Source organism: Peromyscus eremicus, chromosome 15 (genome assembly GCF_949786415.1).
Source record: "Peromyscus eremicus chromosome 15, PerEre_H2_v1, whole genome shotgun sequence".
Lineage (NCBI taxonomy): Eukaryota > Metazoa > Chordata > Mammalia > Rodentia > Cricetidae > Peromyscus > Peromyscus eremicus.
Window position 1 is genome coordinate 58,499,488 of NC_081431.1, and position 20,080 is coordinate 58,519,567.

At 44.7% G+C, this 20,080-nt stretch overlaps 1 protein-coding gene across 5 annotated transcripts; it reads right to left on the minus strand.

Moving 5' to 3' along the window:
* Positions 1-1,024: 1,024 nt before the first annotated feature.
* On the minus strand, positions 1,025-19,855 carry LOC131925383 (alpha-1,3-mannosyl-glycoprotein 4-beta-N-acetylglucosaminyltransferase-like protein MGAT4E). Of its 5 annotated transcripts, none has more exons than XM_059280705.1 (5): positions 19,757-19,855; positions 5,422-5,534; positions 3,925-4,046; positions 2,988-3,144; positions 1,025-2,223 (listed from the first exon to the last, which is right to left on the minus strand). In XM_059280705.1, exons 3-5 carry the CDS (start codon positions 4,030-4,032, stop codon positions 1,094-1,096), a joined length of 1,395 nt encoding a protein of 464 aa, XP_059136688.1. In that variant the 5' UTR covers positions 4,033-4,046; positions 5,422-5,534; positions 19,757-19,855; the 3' UTR covers positions 1,025-1,093. The 5 variants fall into 5 exon arrangements, with proteins under 5 accessions (XP_059136688.1, XP_059136690.1, XP_059136685.1 ...); XM_059280707.1 differs by lacking the exon at positions 19,757-19,855 and adding an exon at positions 5,687-5,734 and having other exon boundaries at positions 5,422-5,533; XM_059280702.1 differs by lacking the exon at positions 19,757-19,855 and adding an exon at positions 5,615-5,722.
* Between the last annotated feature and the right edge of the window lie 225 nt (positions 19,856-20,080).

Here is a 20,080-nt window from a genome sequence, read left to right on the forward strand (position 1 = left end):
AGTCTCACTGCGTAGACAAACCACATCTAAGGGGAGCCCCATGCCCAGCTGCTGATGGCCAACCTAAAACAAATTCAATGGCACTTTTGGAGACGTTTCGTTTCATAATGGCTTTGGTTGATCTTTGTTTGGTTTTTGGTTTTTCGAGACAGGGTATTTCTGTGTTGCCCTGGCTGTCCTGGAACCTGCTTTGTGGACCATGCTGGCCTCAAACTCAGAGATCTGTAGCAAGCTTTCTTGTTGGACTTCCTTGGACGACCAGCCCGCAAATAAGGACACAGTGATTTATTATTAATTATGAAAGCTTGGCTTTTAGTTTTAGGTGTGTCCCCAACTGGCTCTTATAACTTAATTACAACTTATAACTGCTTCTCTTAATCTACATTCTGCCACGTGGCTTTTACCTTTCCTCAGTACAGCACTTGCTCCCCCATCTTCCTGGTGTCTCTCCGCCCCTCTCTCACCAGAAATCCTGCCTATCCTCTCCTGCCTAGCTATTGGCCATTCAGCTCTTTATTAAACCAATCAGAAAGTGCCTGGGCAAAGATACATCTTCACAGTGTACATACATTCTGCAACAGAGATCCGCCTGCCTCTGCCTCCCTAGTGCTAGGATTAAAGGTGTGTTCCACCACTGCCCAGCTGTGTTTTTTTTTTTTTTAACCTTACTTGTCTTTTGCTTAGCTATTATGGTCTCTGATTTTGTGTTTGTACGGGTGTGTGTGTGTGTGTGTGTGTGTGTGTGTGTGTGTGTGTGTGTATGCGCGCGCGCATAAGGAGGCCAGAGGATGAGCTGTTGTGATGTTTTAGGCGCACTCCACCTTTGTTTGTGACATCCACCACTAATTCAGAAAATGCCCCACAGGCTGGCCTACAGGCCAGTGTTACAGAGCATTTTCTCAGTTGAGGTTTCCTCTTCTCAGATATGTCTAGGTTTGTGTGTCAAGTTCACAAGAACCAACCAGTGGCGGGTTCCACTTTGGAGAATAAATTGCATAGGCACTGTATTCACAAGGAGGAGAAATTCTTGATCAATTGATGGATTTATTTCTCTCTTCCTAGACCCAGTCCTTGCAGAAGTCTCCCAGAACCTCTAATTCTCCTCTTCTTCCCCTTCCGTCCAGACTCTGATCTGTACAATTTTGATGGGGAAGTCATGAGATGCTGTCACCAGCAGTTTTATACAACGAATCTCCATCACAGAATCTTCCTCATAAAATACCATCTGGTCCAACTGACCTCTCACCAAAGGTCCTACTAAGGTATAGTGAGCACAGTGTTTGGGGTAGTCCATGGGGTCATAGCCCAGCAATATCTGCCCCTGTTGTAAGTAGTTCAACTTAGTCTGAGCAGAGCCTGTCCACACTGCTACCCGGATGACTTTCTGTGGCTTCTCCAGGACCACCAGCAAGTAGTTGCCTTTTTCAGGGTTCAGGACCCATAAGCAGTCATCATTGAGAATGTAGGCATATTGTGGAATCGTATTCCAAAATGAGAACATGTCCGTGAAGACAGTAGCCACAGGGTTGTCTGGTTCTCCCAAGTCTTTGTCTTGCCCCACAGGAAAGCATGTGTCTTCAAACTCAGAGTAACTGCCCATGTGGTAGAAGATGGAGGAACTGAAGTGAATGGGAACATTTTGAGACAGGAGAAGACTGAATTCAGAGAGAAGCAAGTGAGTGGGAATGTCCATGGGGAAGAGGAGCAAGAAGGCGGTCAGGCGGGGGAGGTCCCTGGTGTGGAAAACCTTCCCAGAGATCTTCATGCTAGAGAAGTCCAGGGTCACCCAGGGGAGCTCTTCCCAGGCTAACACTGCCCAGTAGATGTCAGACACAAACCTGGGGGCACACCTCACATTATCTCCTAGCAACAGGAAGTAGTCAGAGAGATTGCTGGCAAAATTCATGAGGAGGGCAGAACTTGTTTTCTGCTTAGAATAAAGCGCTTCACAGGGTGAGGTATGATTTACGCTCTTTGCTAAGGAGCCACCAAGCAGACCGTGGACCACTGCCAGCCTCCCGGATTCAATGTGCGGCAGGAAGAGACCTGAAATGTTGGCAACTGTTTGGTTGAGCCATTTGGGGTCAGTGTCTGACAGAAGGACCAATACCAGCATATATTCCAAGTCTTGTTCTGTGGAAGCTTGGAACAGGGACTTCAGGGTGTCCAAGAGGTAACTCCCAGCGGTACGCTGCACTGAGGAGATCCCCACGGTCAGCAGCCCTGAGGAACACAGGGACACACACCCTCAGTACTTCAGCAAGGTGGGTGGGTCACAGGACTTGCTTCCCAGCCCTTCACCTAATGCCAGTTCCCAAGCCAGGTTCGCATCTGCTTCTCGTGGGAGTATAGGGTTGTGGGAGGTGAATACCTGCTCAAAGGTATGAGTCTCACTTGCTCGCTCAATACTTTGAAAGGCTCATAGGAGACGCTTCACAGAGGGTAAGGCTCTCTTTGGTATGGAACTATGTAGCTATTGCCATGTAAGCCAATTCTCTTAGCCTGGCCTTGACTATTAGAGTTATTCCAACTACTGTGGACTACCCAGTCCTGGACTAGAGCATCCTCAAGTCCCTTTAAATCCTCCTCATGTCTGGCCAGTCCATTCCACTGAGCTGTGCAGTTCAGTGGCCGGTGAGTTCACACTACCTTCTTTTTTGACTACCCACTTCTTCCCCGACCCCTGTCCCAGTCTTCCTGGTTCCTCTTCCATCCATCTTCCCTTCCCCAGAAATCTGGCATGAATGAGTATCCACCAGAGGCTCCCTCACAGCATCACTCTGGCCTTTTGGTCCTGCTGGGCATTCAAGGGGGATCGGGTAGGAGGAAAATGAACCTAAATGGAAACCTGTACTGGCTGGCCCTCACTCGGAGTACCTTGCTTCCCACTAGCTGCCAGCTCAGTCCTTTGGACCCCACTCTCCTTTTCTAGATGAAAGACACTGCCTGTCCATTTCCAGATCCGATGGCCCCTTCCACATACTCACACCTTCCCTGGAGAGAGGTTCCAGCCAGGAATGTGTAGTTGGCATGCTGGAGTACACGGGAACTTTTCTGCATCTTGGTGAAGTATTTCAGATGGTTCTTGATTTCAGAGCTGATTTGCTCCTGAGCTAGCTGCTGTATTATTTTCTCCTTTTCATTCTGAATACAAGATGATGTATTATCAGCCCCAAGGGTGATTCTTAGGATCCTCTGGAGACAACTGGGCACGTGTCCTCTTTAGGGCAGATTGGATGACCCCAGGATCCATTACATGGAATCTGCTAGGGCCCAGCTTTCTGCTCTCCCCTCCTGGTCATGACCTCCCACCCCCCACCCCCAGAACTTGCCAGCCACAGCCATGTGGCCCTGGAATCCTGTAGAGTGAGAACCTGCCCACTAAGCCATTGCCCACATGTCATTTCTTTACCATGGGTCAAGCTGGCAGTCATTGTCGAACTTGACTCAGGCCTCTGCTGGGTTCTGAAAGACAGAGCCTGGCCCTGTCTTTAATGTCTTCCCCACACTGCCTCAGCCTGAAAGTCCTTTCTCTTGCTGAGTCTCGATACACACCGCTCTGCCTCCCAAAGCCTCAGCTGCCCTGGGTGTGTGCTGAGGTTCACACTGGGGGAAGTTACTTCCGATATTATCTGTCATGGTAGGTGTGCTGAGGAGGTGGCAGCAGACAGGTGTTCCTCATCACCTGTGTCCTGCTGGTCAACACCTCCTCTGATGGTGCCCAAGCTCTCTCCATGCCTGGAATGCCTGCTCCTCTTCCTGCCCTTCCCAAATCCTGTAAGTCCCAAGGCTAGTTCAAAGGTAACCTCCTCTCTGACACAGTCTGGATTCCTCAGACACTCTCCTTTGGCATTGCCATGATGAGCCTAGAGGCTTTAACCCTCTCTTACGAAGGGTGGAGACGCCTCTAGCCCTAGTACTCACCAGCGATGTGTTATGCTCGACACGTGCTGATTTATTCTCTCGAATAAAGAATCCCAGGATGACTAAGGACACCATGACTCTGATGCATCTCCACAGGCAGCCTTGCATGGTGCCAGGAGCCGCTGTGGAAGGAAGCTGAGCAGCAGTAGATCCCGAGGGTCTCCTACTCAGAGAGCAGGGGTGCCCTTCCTGCCTGGCATGCCATGTCCTGAGCCCACCCTTCCCGGACTGAGCGTTCCCAATACCTGATTATTGTCTTAACCTTTTTTTGTCCAGATTTTCTCTTGCCCCTGCTTTTAGCCATCTCAAGAAAGATAACAAACAAGGGCTTCATTCTGTGGAGCTCCTGCCCTCTCTATGCTCCCAGGGGAACTGGAGAGGATATGTTTGCAAGAAGAGGAAACAGAGGCTGTAGGTAAAAGTGCTTGCTAGCAAGCCTGACGACCTGAGTTCTATCCCTGGGATCTACATGGTGGGAGGAGAGAACCAACTCCTGGAAATTGTCCTCTGACCTCCACGTGGATGCCATGATGTGCTTGTGCCTACATATGTGTACACACATACTTAAAGAAAGAAAGAAGTAAATTCCTAAGTGTAACATGTAGCCTGCAGGTAATAGACTTTCTGGGCACTTCTCTGCTGTGTGAACTCTGTTCCCATAGACCTTTGTTTACTCCCTTGGGAGAAATGCCCTCAGCAAGATGTTTCCTCCCTCCTCTTCAGCAATGCAGCCTAGTGTGCTTAAGACATTATGTAAACAGTCCGCATTTCACCGTGAGACCGCCTGTAGCCTGAGCATACCTGGTGATAGTGATGAGAAATGGCATGTTTGCCACTATTTCTCTGTGAGCTATCTGGAATAAAAGTTTCACAGAATTCTGGTAAAGGCACTAGCCTAAGAGTCCTCTGGTTCTGTTCAATCTCAAATTCAACTTCAATTCCTTGGCAATGGCCACTGGCAGGTTGTGATAGTAATAAGCTATTTTTAAAATGTGTGTAGGTATTTTACCTGTAAGTACGTCTGTGTGCTACCTATATGTCTGGTGCATGCAGGGGCCAAAAGAGGGTGCTGAAACCCCTGGAACTGGAGTTACAGATGGTTGTGAGCCACTGTCTGGGTGCTGGGAATTGAACCAGGGTCCGCTGGAAGAGCAGCCAGTGCTCTTAACCACTGAGCCTGTCCAGCCTCCATAATACTTTTTTAAATGGCTGGGGTGGTAGTGGCATATACCTTTAATCCCAGCACTCGGGAGGCAGAGGCAGGTGGATCTCTGTAAGTTCGAGACCAACCTGGTCTACAGAGTGAGTTCCAGGACAACCAAGAATACACAGAGAAACCCCGTCTCGAAAAACAAAACAAAACAAAGTTTAAATGAAGAGGAAATTTAGGGTTAAGTGTTAATTATATTTTCTCCCAAGTATCAAATTCAAGCCAACATCTTCCTGTGGGGATTAGTGATAATTAAATTAGATCTCATCTCTCAACTCCATACTTACTTTTGGGCCTGATCCTGTCCAGGATTATGTTAAGTAGATAGACAAGGTTTTGGGTGAAGTCAGAAGGACTTGGTGTATCTACATCATGGCCGACTGCAGGGATCCATACAAACCTGGAAGAAAGCAGAAATTTCTATTCAGGACCACATCTTCACCAAGTTTCCAGTGCAAAATCCACTGAAGTCTTTCTGACCAGCAGAAAATGATGCTTTAGGGTTAACTGGAGTAGGATTTTCTCTGAAATCAAGAAAAAGAAAAAAAAAACCCTTAATGTTGAAGGATGTAGTCCCAGAGTGGCTCCTCTGAGGTTGCTGTAGCCAGTCACTCCTCCCAGGAAACCTCACTTGACAACCATTGTTCAGCCTGAATGGGTGCTGTGTGTCAATCTGGCCTTACATCAGGCACCTGCTATTAGGTGAGGTGGGGACATAGTTTTAAAACCAGCCTTTCAGTCTTGTGTCTTGAAATTGGAATGTTACCTGCTAGTTTGAGTCAACAAGTGTGGATTCTGAGTTATCCTTCCTTATCAGAGGGCCCCATTGGCTGGTTAGCACTGTGTGTTCTCACCTGCTGTCTGTGCTACCTGGTGGATTACCACAAAACTGTACTCAGATATCCAGCTCTCCTAATATCTAACTCTCCTTTGGACTTAGAAGTGTGCAGTAGCCCTCTGAAGTTTCCCTTTATTTCTTTTTCACTGCTGGGACTGTATTTCCAATGCTATTGCTTCCCCCTCCCCCATGTGGTGGTCTGAATGAGAATGGTCCTTGTAGGCTCATGTTTGAATACTTGGTCCCCAGTTGATGCAACTGTTTGGGAAGGATTAGGAGGTGTGGCCTCAACAGAGGAGATGGGTCACTGAGGGTGGGCTTCGAGGTTTCAAAAGACTGGTGCCATCCTCCATGTCTCTCTATCTCATGGTTATATCTCAAGATGTGAGCGCTCAGCTCCAGCTCCAGTCCCATGCCCGTATACCTACGGCTGTGCTCCCCACCATGATGGGCATGCACTCTAACCCTCTGAAATGCTAAGCCCCAAATAAACTCTTTCTACTATAAGCTGCCTTGGTCATGGTGTCTTATGACAGCAATAGAAAAGTAACAAAGACACTCCTCCACCTCCCCCCTTCCTTCTCCTCTTCTCCTTTTCCTTGTCTTCTTCCTCCTCCTCTCCCTCCTCCTCCTTCTCTTCCCTCTTCTCCTCCTGGTCTTCCTCAAAGCTTTATAGTGTTCTTTTTTTTTTTTACCTTTAGACTTATGATCCATCTCAAAATAATATCCATGTATGGAGTGAGGTAGATGTTGAAGTTTTTTCTTTTTTTTAAGCTGATACCCCGTTCTTCCAGTACTACTGTAGAAAGACTCTGTAAATTCTTGTCACATCTGTTACTGAGTATGTTTGTGTCTGTTTTAGTTTCTTTGAACTATTTGACTGTCTCTACTGTTACACACATCATCTATGCTTCCCTCAGGGTTGTAATGGTGGGTGGTCCCTGTGCACTTTCTTACCGATGTGTAGGACGGATTTTTATATGGAAGGCACTGTGAGGTTCTAATCCTATTTATTTTCCCCGTAGATGGCTGTATTAGTTATCTTACATGCTGGAACAAAAACGGCTAACAAGAGAGATTTAAGGAAGGAGTAAGTTTATTTTGGCTCACAGTCCAAAGGTAAATCACAGTGGCAGGAGCTTGAGGTGGCCAGTCACGTGACATCAGTTAGGACGCAGAGACAGATAAATAAATGCCTGTGCTCAGTTTGCTTTCTCCTTTTTATTCAGAGACCCAAGCCCATCGAATGGTACTGCCACGTTCAGGGTAAGTCCTCCCACTGCAATTAATGTAATCTAGAAATTCCTCACAGACATGCCCAGAGATTATTCACATGGTGATGACTCTGTCTTGTCAAACTGACATCATTCTAGGGTGAGGAGGTGAGGGGGGTGAGAGGGGTGAGGGGAGTGAGGGGGGTGAAGGGGGTGAGGGGGGGTGAGGAGGGTAAGGAGGTAAGGGGGTGGGGTGGGGGAGGCACATGCCTTTAATCCCAGCACTCAGGAGGCAGGTACAGGCAGATCTCTGTGAGTTTGAGGCCGGCCTTGTCTGAAGAGCAAGTTCCAGGACAGCTAGGGCTACACAGAGAAACCCTGTCGGGGGAGGGGGGAGATTAACCATCACACAGGTCACGGTGGCACATGCTCCCAGTCACAGGAGATGTAAGCCAGAGGCATTTTCAGTGCTGCTACAGCCTACTTCTTGTATCTCACAGATCGACTTCTCCATACGGGTTGGGGAGAAATGTCCCCATAGTTTCCATTGGCCTTTCTATCTACAGGAAACTCTGAAGGGTCAACTGTATCCTCATTGCTATAGTTGGCACCTGGGCTACAACTTGATTCCCATTTTAAGTTCCTTTTGCTATCACCTCAGCAGGTCTTGGATCATGTCTGGTGATGTGATCCAAGACTACATTACAAAGAGTCTGAATCTTTGTCAATGACCCCTTTGAACTGGGTTTGCTGCATGTATCTATACCTTCACACAATGTACAAATATTCCACAACTGGATGTAAATACTTTGATAGCTGGACCTTGGTGGTTAGCCTCAGGAGGAAGAAGTAGCCAAATTAAGGGAATAGGTTAGCTTTAGTGTCGTAACCTAACAGTTAGGCAAGGAAGGGTGTTGCAGAACATTATTTTAAGATGTGTTACATTTGTTTATGCTGTGGAACATTTGTTTAATGATGCAAAGATGTGTTGCATTCTTTTATGTTGCATTTGTTTAACTCTGTGAAGATGTGTTACTTTGCCTGTCTAAAACACCTGATGGTCTAATAAAGAGCTGAATGGCCAATAGCAAGACAGGAGAAAGGATAGGTGGAGCTGGCAGGCAGAGAGAATAAGAAATCTGGGAGAAAAAAGAAGGAAGAACAGAAGAACAAGGAGAGGAGGATGCTAGGGGCCAGGCACACAGCCACACAGCCAGCCATGGATGAAGAGTGAAAGTAAGACTCAGAAGTAAGGAAAAGAAGAAGCCCAGAGACAAAAGGTAGACAGGATAATTTCAGTAAAGAAAAGCTGGCAAGAAACAAGCCAAGCTAAGACCAGGCACTCATAAGTAAGAAAAGGCCTCTGTGTATTGAAGGTGGAAGTTTCTATCCCACCAGAAACTCCCAAACACCCAGCAGTTGCTTCCCAAATTACCACACAGAGGTTTATATTAATTACAAATTGCTCAGCCAGTAACTCAGGCTTATTACTAACTAGCTCTTACACTTAAATTAACCCATAATTCTTACCTATGTTTAGCCACATGGCGTGATACCTTTTCTCGGTACAGCATTCTCATCTTGCTTCCTCTGCATCTGGCTGGTGACTCCTGACTCTGCCCTTCCTCTTTCCAGCATTCTTAGTTTGGTTGCCCCACACATACTTCCTGCCTCGCTACTGGCCAATCAGTGTTTTATTAAACCAATTCGAGTGACAAATCTTACAGTGTACAAGGGGATTATTTCATAGCAGTGTATTTATTTGGGAGCTTGGTGGCAAGCCCCCCCAAAGAGTGAAAGAGACAAGAGTAAAAAGCAAACAACAACATTTTGATGGACCAACATGAGGCTCTAGAATTTCCATGTAGGGCCTGAGAAAGCTGGGGTGGGGAGGAAGAGGATATGGCTCCTTTAAGAGTTTCTGCCTTCTGGTGAGCCCTTGAGCAGCCAGTAAGCTAAGTGGTAACAGAAAACTAAGTAAAAACGCCTGCCACAGCGCAAGCACTGGCATTCTAGAGCTCTAAGAAGGTTGAATGTAGTTCTTGGTCACCTACCTCCAACCTGGCCACCAGCTTCTTCTGGGTCTTGGATGGAGTTGAAGACTAGATAGTTATAGTTGCAGTTTTTTCTAGTTATGGTAGAAAGTAAGTTAGGTCTAAAACTTTGAATTCACTAAGATAGGATAGATAATGTATTATTTTCTCTGAATATGCTAACTACCAATAGACAGAATATTGTAAATGTAATTTTTACTTGATAACTGTTTTTGTTGTGTATAGTTTTTACTATATTAAAGTTAAAACCTTTCTTTTTATTTAGACAAAAAGGGGGAAATGTTGTAGAATATTATTTTAAGATGTGTTACATTTGTTTATGCCGTGGAACATTTGTTTTTTTTTTTTTTTTTTTTTTTTTTTTTTTTTTTTTTAAAGTGCATCTTTTTTTTTTTTTTAAAGATTTATTTATTTTATGTATACAGTATTCTGCCTGTATGTGTCCCTGCAGGCCAGAAGAGGGCACCAGATCTCATTATAGGTGGTTGTGAGCCACCATATGGTTGCTGGGAATTGAACTCAGGACCTCTGGAAGAACAGTCAGTGCTCTTAACCACTGAGCCATCTCTCCAGCCCAATCCCCCCCTCCCCGGAACATTTGTTTAATGTGCAAAGATGTATTGCATTTGTTTAACTCTGTGAAGCTGTGTTACTTTGCCTATCTAAAACACGTGATTGGTCTAATAAAGAGCTGAATGGCCAATAGTGAGGCAGGAGAAAGAATAGGCTGGCCTGGCAGGCAAAGAGAATAAATAGAAGGAGAACTCTGGGAGAAAAAAGAAAGAAGAGCAAGAGAACAAGGAGAGGAAGATGCTAGGGGACAGTCACCTAAAGTAAGATATTCAGAAGCAAGGAAAGGAAAAAGCCCAGAAGTGAAAGGTAGACAGGACAATTTAAGTAAAGAAAAAAAAGCAAAAAAACAAGCCAAGCTAAGGTCAAGCATTTATAATTAAGAATAAGCCTCCATGTGTGATTTATTTGGGGGCTAGGTGGTGGGCCCCCCAAAAGAGTAAAAAGCAAAACCAACCAACAACAGAAGAGGGAATGGGGGAGGGCAGGACCTGCCAGAGCCATGCTTGCCATGCTTGGGCCTACTGGAGCCCTTCATTTACCAGCTGAGCCATCCCGCTGTCTCTCTAGAGTCTTTTTTATGTTTACCACATGCAGACATCTGAATATGCATCCAAGATTTGTTGTGGGATATCTGTACACTGTGTGAAGGTGTATTGCTGTGATTGGTGTAATAAAAAGCTGAAGAGCCAATAGTTAGGCAAGAGGTATAGGTGGGACTTCCTGGCAGAAAGAGGAAGTAGAAAGTGAATTAAGGCTCTGGAGATGCAAGGAGACATGGCAAGGAAACAAGAGGTGCAAGATGGAAGAGAGGTAATGCCACATGACAGAACATAGATTAATATAAATTGGTTAATTTAAGTTATACAAGCTAGTCAGAAACAAGCCTAAGCTATAGGCTGAGCTCTCAGAATTAATAAGAAGTCTCCATGTCATTGTTTAGGAGCTGGCTGGTGGGAAAGGAAAAGACTCATTGCAGTCCAGCAATCAAAAGCCCCCTTTTGGACCACCTAATTAACATGACTGACTAAAACAAACCAACTCAGGTAGGCAGTGGTGGCACACGCCTTTAACCCCAGTAGTAGGGAGGCAGAGGCAGGTGGATCTCAGTGAGTTTGAGGCCAGCCTGGTCTACAGAGTAAGTTCCAGGACAGCCAAGGATACACAAAGAAACCCTGTCTCGAAAAAACAAAAACCAAACCAAACCAAAACAAAACAAAACCCCAAAATATGTGAGTGGAGACATCAGGTAGGAAGGTCACTGCAAAGCGGGACCATCTCAGCCCTGGGTCTCAGATGCTATCTGACAGCATTCTTAGCCTTTTGATTGATGGAAGCTAGGGGTCTCTTTGTATAACCCTAGGGATTTACCTAATAGTCACAAAGTTGTTAGGTCACATTCAGAAGTAGTAAGTAAATGGCTATTAAGAGGTTAAGAGATCTCCACATAATTCATAATTAGGCCCTGGACCTGTAACATTCCACCCTCTCTGAAATCATTGAAGTTCTAATCAGCCTGTGATCCAGCCAGTATGTCTTCCTCCCAGAGACTTTCAGGCACCATAGCAATGCCATGCTACAATGCTGTGCTCTAACAGCCAAGCTGTGTTTGGAGATCAGACGACAAGCATGTGGATTCCAGAGAGAGGATTTATGTCATTAGGGTTGGCAGAAAGGACCTTTACATGCTGAGGCATCTTGCTGGCCTTATACAACCTATTCTCTTTAAAGATTTGTTTGCTTTTATTTTATGTGTATGTGCACCAGGAGTATGCCTGGTACCTGTGGAGGCTAGAAAAAGGGTGTTGGATCCCCTGGAACTGAAGTTACAGGTAGTTGTGGTCCACTTGATGTGGATGCTGGGAACCAAACCAGGGTCTTCTAGAAGAGTAGAAAGTGCTCTTAACCACTGAGCCATCTCTCTAGCCCACATATTGCTTAATATATTACAAAGAATGTATTTCTTTGGTAGAACAATGTATGGAGAAACAGCTGTTGGAAGCTTCTTGCACTTAACATGGTGAGCTATGAACATCTGGGGAAAATGCAAATCAAGGCCACAATCTCTCACTCAGCCAAGTACCTGCCATGCAATCATGAGGTCTGAGTTCAGATCCCCAGTACCCACATAAAACTCAAGCATAGTGGCATGCTAAACCTCAGAGCTTGGGAGGGTGGAGGTGATAGCAACAGGTGAATCCCTGGAGTTCATTGTCAGCCAGTTTAGTGGAATGAGTAAGTTCTAGATTCAGTGAGAGATCTTGTCTCTTAAAAATTAGGTAGAGATGGGCCAGGCGATGGTGGTGCACGCCTTTAATCCCAGCACTTGGGAGGCAGAGGCAGATCTCTGTGAGTTTCAGGCCAACCTGGTCTACAGAGGGAGTTCCAGAACAGCCAGAGCTGTTACATGGAGAAACACTGTCTTGAACAACAAAAACAACTAGATAGTGATGGATTGAAAAAGCACCCAAAGTTGACTTTTGGTCTCCATACATACCTACACATACGTGTGCTCAGACAAAAACACACATAGCAGGCCCTCCTACACACACCATAGTGAGACCTAACTTCACACCCATTAGGACAGCTGTGATGAGAAAGATGGACAGTAAAAAGTGTTGGTGAGGATGCAAGGAAACCAGATGCCCTCACAGCTGGTGGGAATTTGAAACGGTGCAGCTGCTGTGGCAGTTAGTGGGGTGATTACTCAAAAAGATAAGGTAAGACACCGTGGCAGAGGACCGAGAGCCCAGCACTTGGGAGGCTGAGGCAGGATGTGCCTGTGAGCCAGGGCTCATGGGAGACCATTTCAAAAAACAAACTCAAGCATTACCACATCAATTTCACTTTTGGTACGTGCTCAAGAGAACTGAAGCATAGGCTTACCCCAAATTTTCTCATGAATATTCCCGAAGCATTGTGCAAAATAGCCCAGTGCTCAGGCCAGTGTGGTGGTGCAGATCTGTAATCCCTGCACTTGGGAAGTGGAGGCAGGAGGATCAGGAGTTTAAGGTCACCCTCAGCTACACTGTAAATTTGAGGTCGGCCTGGACTACATGATACTAGTCTCAGAAAACCACTGACAACAAAACACAGCTCCAGATAGAAACAACTCTAATATCTATCAACTGATAAATACATGAACAAACATGATAGTCCATCTAAGGAATCGTCACTTGATGTAATAGCTGTATTTGCATTGCTGTTACCACACACCTGACATAACTTAAAGGAAGAAAAAACTGGGCGGGGGCACGGATTCAGAGCATCTAGTCATCGTAGTCATTTCTGATGGAGCAGAGCTTCATGCTGTGGGTGCACATGATAGCGGGTACTCACTGCGTGGCTGACAGGAAGCGGCCAGGGCAAAGCCAAATCCCCAAGGACAAGCGCTCAGCGACCTAATTCCACCAGCTGGGTCCCACCTACTTTTCACCATCTCCAAGCAATAACATATTTATTAATCTAACAAGTGGTTATGCCACTGTCTAGACCAGATCCCTCGGGATTCAGCCACCTCCCCAAAGCCCATCCTCTGGCAACTAAACTTTAATTACGTGAACCTGTGGGGACATTTCATATTAAAAATCGAAACGTTCTGCGTTTGTCTCTGAAATGCTCAGGACCATCTTATAATGAAAACAAACAAACAAACAACTTTTAGTTTATTTCCAAGATCTCTGAAGTCTTAAACAGTTTCAACGTCACTCAAAATTTTAAGCCACCGTTTCTTTGAGACTCAAAGCAGCTTGGCAGTGGTGACACATGCCTTTAATCCCAGCACTTGGAAGTGAGGCAGAGGCAAGCAGATCTCTGAGTTTGAGACCAGCCTGGTCTACAGAGTGAGTTCCAGGACAGCTGGGGCTACACAGAGAAACTCTGTCTCAAAACACAACAAACAAACAAACAAATAAACAGACATCAATAAACAAGTTATGTTTACAGAGTAAACAGTCCCATTCTAAAAAGAGACAGTGAAGACCTAAAAAAGAAGAATGGGACCAAAGCAAGAAAACCTATGTAGGTCCATGTCTAGAATGTGGGGCACACGGAGGCACCGCCTGAGCCCCAGTGGTGTGGGCCACTCCATCAATGTCACTTTCCCATTTGTAGTGCACATGGTCTGCTTGCCAGGGACTTCCTTCAGCTATGTCCCACATTTCAGGCATCTCCAGCATCCTGGAGATGCCACTGAGGCTGACACTCTACTATCCTAGCTTCAAAAATCCCCCTCTGAGGGGCTGGAGAGATGGCTCTCAGAAGACCCAGCTCAATTCCCAGTTCCAGTTTCAGCAGATCTGATGCCCCTTCTGGCTGTCTCAAGTACTGCATACATATAATACCCAGATATACATGCGGGCAAAATTCTTGTACACATAAAAGTAAAGAAATCTTAATAAGAAAGAAAGAAAAAAAATTCTCTTAGCAGTTCCCTGCAGAAATCCTGACCATGCTACACATTACCTGATCTCCCAGACTTTGAACTCTTGGTGGAAGCCTCCACGATCCTCTAACTCCTGTATTTTGTCTGTCTGCAAACTCAGTATGGTGGATGACACCAGGGTTCGCTGCCAGATCAAGTGCACACCTCTAACCCCAGCACTCGGGAGGCAGAGGCAAGCTGGTCTCTGTGAGTTCCAGGCCAGCCTGGGCTACAGAGCGAGTTCCGGGACAGCCAGGGCTATGTAGAGAGACTCTGTCTAAAAAGTAAGCAAACAAACAAAAAAACCAAACCAAAACAAAAAAAGAAAGCCTGTATTTCCAGATTTTTTAGTGAATGAAGTTCCAATATTGTGTGACATTATTCCTGGGGAGATGTGAACACATGTCTACTCCCCTCAGATAGGGAACCAATGATAGACCAATGTAAGGATACCACCAAAGTCTGTGAGTGTGAATCCATTAGTCTGTACTGGCGTTCCTACGAGATGTGGGTGAGGGGTTACTTATAGGAGCTGGATGACTCAAAAGCAACCGTAATACTAGAAGACCACCCCAGCAGGGGTGATGGCCCAGGGAAGCTGGAAACCATGAAAGGTCACCACACAACTTACAGGCAGCCTGACAGACTGGAGATCTCTTCCAGGCAGCTGAGCTGTTCTCTGTCTTCCAGGCAGCTTGGCTGCTGTGAGAGTCTCTCAGTCCTTCCTGCTTCTACACCCTTGGGAAGGGCCTTCCTAGTGCATTTGGTCAGTTTCAGGGAAGTCCTAAGAGTTCTGAGTTGTTAATTTCCTGGGGTTTAAGCCCCTCCCTTTAGAACTTCTTGAGTCTTAACTGGCTGCTCTCCAAGATGAAATAATTTTTTAATCTAAAAGAAATCGCTATACCACAAACGATTTAGATTTAAATATTCATAGACAGACACACATGGAATCCAGAGATAGAATAGTTATAAAATGTGGACAATAATAATGCCTACTTAGCTAGGGAGGCAGAGGCAAGCTGGTCTCTGTGAGTTCGAGGCCAACCTGGTCTACAGGGCAAGTTCCAAGACAGTCAGGGCTACGTAGACAAAACCCTGTCTCGAAAAAACAAAAACAAAAAAAGAAAGAAAAAGAAACTTGTTAGTAGTAAAAACATTTCTGTAGTTGTAGGTGTTGCTTAGTTTTGCAGTCAGATTTCATGACATCCTAACATTTTGGTCCTCTAATGAGGCTCTACTGCCCCCATGTGGTGTAGACTGCCCAGACACCTCTGTAAAGAGAGAAACAGTAGATTTTAGACTTCTAGGGCTGTATGTATGATCTTAGTGCTCTTGTACAGTGAAAGTAGCCACAGATAGGTCATTGAGGAAGATGTGGTTACAGCTGCAGCGGAATTCCGGTCTGCCTGTCAGCCTCTGCAGATTCACAGATTTGGCTTTAAAGAGTGCAGAAAGACACCAGGGGAAACAGTGGCAGGGAGGTCTCAGAATTAGGATCCCCCTAAGCAGCCACAGGGAGAACCATGGAGAGGAAGGTGTACTGACTGGATTAGAGGTCAAGTGAAAGGAACACTTTGGATCCCAAACAAGATTCTGCTACTCCTTGAGAGAAACTCCTTGGAATGAAGGTCCTAGGACTCAGGAGAATCCAAGACAATTGACATGAGAACCAGAGACGAATTAACCAGCAGTTCTGACACTGTCTCTCTGAGTCAATTACAAAGGGAGAAAGCAGCCACAATCAAACAGATGTGTTCCAATAAAACTTTACCCAGTTTTTACCTGCATCCCTCCCTTGGTTTGTGTAAATGTTTTGTCTGCATGTATGTCTGTGCACTATGTGCATTCTTGGTGGCTGATGGGCATCTGAGAGGGTGTCGGATACCCTGAAACTGGAGTTATGGATAGTTGTGATCTGCCATGTGGGTGCTAGGAACCGAACCTGTTCTTAAGTACCTGGCCATCTCTTCCTCCCCTGGAGATGAGATTTAATTTTTTTTGGATGCCTAGAGTTTTTGGTGTGGGGCCAGATTTACTGTCTGTTATAAAACTTCACCAAGGAGTCTATTGTGAGAGTGTTGATTAAAATACTATACCTCTGCTTGTAATTGTAACTGACATTTATTGAGTACATACTATACATCAAACACTAAGCTAAGAGCTTCCTGTATACTTTCTCACTTAATGCTCACAACTCTATGAATTGGGTACTAATATTTTACATATGTAGAGGGTGAGATGATGTAATTTAATTAGGCTAAGACAATGTTAGCAGGAAGGACAAACCCAGAGAATAGCCCTAAGGCCCCATCATTTGGCTATTCTTTTTGTTCGTATTTTAACTGGGGAACACTTCAGCATCTGAACTTAACCAAATGAACTATAAAAAAAACCCATATAGTTTAAATAAGGCTTACAAAGCTAGTTACAAGCACTTTCAGCTAGATTTAATTAATAAACTTTCTCTGGTACCACTGAACTCTTACTAAAAATTGTAACCTTTTTAGACCTTGTCCATAGTGTTGATCTATAATGGAAATGTATTAAGAAATGTATTTCCATTTGTTTTCTGTCTTAAAGAGTCTCTCCATCTGGCTCCATATGCATGATACGCTGATCTTTTTTAGGTTATTAATGGTCACTGTCAAGGTGACATAGTATACTGGGTTTAGATATGGGCTTGGGGCATAGTCTTCTGTTTGAAACCCAATCTTGCCCCTTGCAGGCTAGGACTCAATAAACACCAGCTAGTCTGCGAGCATTTTACGCTACTGGAATGGGCTGTCTCGACTGTGACTCCGCTTTGTGGTCTTTCTTCAGGAAGTAGGAACAAAGAGTCATCAGGCCGGATGGAGAGCGCCTACTGAGACATCTCAGCCCATTTAGGTGTCTTTAAATAATAGCAGCCACAACTCGACTGTCATTTCCACTACCACAATAACAGTAGCCGATGTTTAGTGGGCACTTGCTGCATGCTATTTTAAGTGCTTTTTATGAGTTAATGTAATCAGTTGGTAATCCTATCAAGCAGGTGATATTACCTGCACTGTGTAGGTAAGGGATTAAGTTACATGTATAATAAATGGCAAGGACCTTTTTTTTTTTTTTCAAACCCAAGGTCATATGCTAAGCAAGTGTTCTGCCATTGAGTTCCAGCCCTTGGCTTTTTGAGACAAGGTCCCCCATCCAGGCTGGCCTTAAGCTCACGACCTTCTACCACTGCCTCAGGAATGCTGGGCTTACAGGTGTATACTGCACCTGTAGATTTTTGACCCATGCAAGTCTAACTTCATGATCTACGTTCTGTTTAAATTTATTTTTAGTTTTGAGAAGGCTCTTGCTAAATTCTAGCTTGGAACTTGCTATGTAGAACAGGTTTCCTGGAACTCACAGACATCCCCTTGCCTCTGCCTGCGGAGCGCTAGGATTGAAGGCATGTGTCAGCACTCCTGGATATACTCTTCCTGTTGAACAGTAGGACACCGAAGAGAACAATCTGTATTTATTTTAATTTTCATGTTACTGATCTGCCTCCAGTAGGAAGTTGCACTGTGATGAATGTCTTCAGGAGGATTGACCAAAGATTCTGTATAGAATCAGTGTAGGTTTTTTTTTTTAAGATTTATTTATTTATTTATTATGTCTACAGTGTTCTGCCTCCATGCTTTGCCTGAAGGCCAGAAGAGGCCATCAGATCTCATTATAGATGGTTGTGAGCCACCATGTAGTTGCTGGGAATTGAATCCAGGACCTTTGAAAGAACAGCCAGTGCTCTTAACCGCTGAGCCATCTCTCCAGCCCATTGGAACCAATTGTAGGTTTTAAAGAAAGGATTAAGCTGGGTGGTGGTGACACATGCCTTTAATCCCAGCACTAGGGAGGCAGAGGCAGGTAAATCCTTGTGAGTTTGAAGCCAGCCTGGTCTACAGATCAAGTTCCAGGCCAGCCAGAGCTACACAGAGAAATCCTGTCTCGAACCTCCCAAAAACCACACACACACACACACACACACACACACACACACACACACACACAAAACCCAAAACCCCAAACCAAACCAAACCAAACCAAACCAAGAAAAGAAAGAAAGAAAAGAAAGAAAGAAGAAAGAAAGAAAGGATCTTAAAGGCACACACATCACTATTTACTATTAGCACAAAATAAAGTACAATGTAATGCCAGGAGTACTGTGGACATAATCTAGATAGATAGCACATATTAATACTTTACCTATTCACATATTGTCCTTACATTTCCTTCTCGGTTGAGAAAGACCCACACTCTTTTCCCTAATACCTAGGTTAAACAACTTCCTTTAAATACAATAGAGACTTGAGTCAACTTTTTAGTTTATATTTCTAGAAAGAATCTGTAAATTTGGGTCTGACAATTAATACTACTAATCAAGATTTGTTGCTCAAATGTGTGTGTGTGTGTGTGTGTGTGTGTGTGTGTGTGGTGGGGGGAGGAGGCTGGCCAGCAAACCTCAGGGATTAGCCTGTCTCCACCTCCCCAGTGAGCTCCCACAGCCACCACCCCAACCCCAACCTCAACCCCAATCACCGTTGCTTTTTCTGTGGGGGTTGGAGAGACGGCTCAGATGCTAAAGTTCTTGCCAAGCATCTTTCATGGCAAGCACTTGAGAGAGTTAGCCATTTCCCCAGCCACCAGTTGTTCCTCTAAAGTCCGAGGAACCTTGTTTAAGATTTTTCTCAGTCAAATTTGAAGGAGGACGCGGTGTGGGGCAGGGAGGCGGGTTTGGAGCTAGAATTTCTATCATTCTAAAGCATTAAAATGAGAGAACATTTCAGCTAAAATCCTTTTTTTTTTAAATAGCAGTGATGGTATATTAATTTTTGATTCCCTTCAGACTCTGGATGTGAGTATTCAAGAGTGTCACATGAGCAGAGATCTACACGCATGAAAGCTTCATTAATTTTTAACTAGTAATGTGAGATGAAAAGGCTCAGTATTGACCAGCTGTATTTTGAACTCAACTACAGACATGAATTATGTATACACGGAAAATTATTTGAAACAATTTTAGTCTATTATACCCTTGCTTCCTGTTATAATTTTAGATAAATTAGAGTATATTATAATTATAACCAATTATGTTGTTTCAATTATCATTTCTAATTGATCCAAGCATTAATACACGACCCCTGGTGAGAGTCTGTTTCATAATCCTGGTAAAAAGCCAGTGGTTTGCTCTTAATGAACTTCTGTACACAGTACTATTTAATTAGATTAAAATGGAATCCCCTTTGAAGTGTCTTAGAGGACACTTTCTGGATGGATCTTGCCAGTTGGGTGGGTCAAAAGGACTGTCTTTTTGTTTGTTTTGTTTTTTCTGAGACAGGGTTTCTCTGTGTAGTCCTGGCTCTCCTGGAACTCACTCTGTAGACCAGATCCACCTGCCTCTGCCTCCAGAGTGCCAGGATTAAAGGCTGGCCCACCACCTCCCGGAAAAAGGACTATTGGGAACTGAAAGGAAATTAGGAGGATAAAGACACAATTCACCTCTTTCAATACAAAGGAAATATGATATTCTTTTTTCATCTATCCTTTTAGAATTTGCTTGGATGATAGTGACGTAAAAACCTTTTAAGAATCCCTTCTAGCCAGGCGGTGGTGGCGCACGCCTTTAATCCCAGCACTCAGGAGGCAGAGCCAGGCGGATCTCTGTGAGTTCGAGGCCAGCCTGGACTACCAAGTGAGTTCCAGGAGAGGCGCAAAGCTACACAGAGAAACCCTGTCTCGAAAAACAAAACAAAAACAAAAACAAAAACAAAAAAACAAAACAAGAAAGAAAGAAAGAAAGAAAGAAAGAATCCCTTCTACTTT

Coding starts and splice junctions, on each gene's coding strand:
- LOC131925383 (XM_059280705.1), bottom strand. CDS start 4,032: ATGCAAGGCTGCCTGTGGAGATGCATCAGAGTCATGGTGTCCTTAGTC. Junction 3,145..3,924: donor TCGAGCATAACACATCGCTG/GTGAGTACTAGG, acceptor TCTTGTATTCAG/AATGAAAAGGAGAAAATAAT. Junction 2,224..2,987: donor AACCTCTCTCCAGGGAAGGT/GTGAGTATGTGG, acceptor TGTGTTCCTCAG/GGCTGCTGACCGTGGGGATC.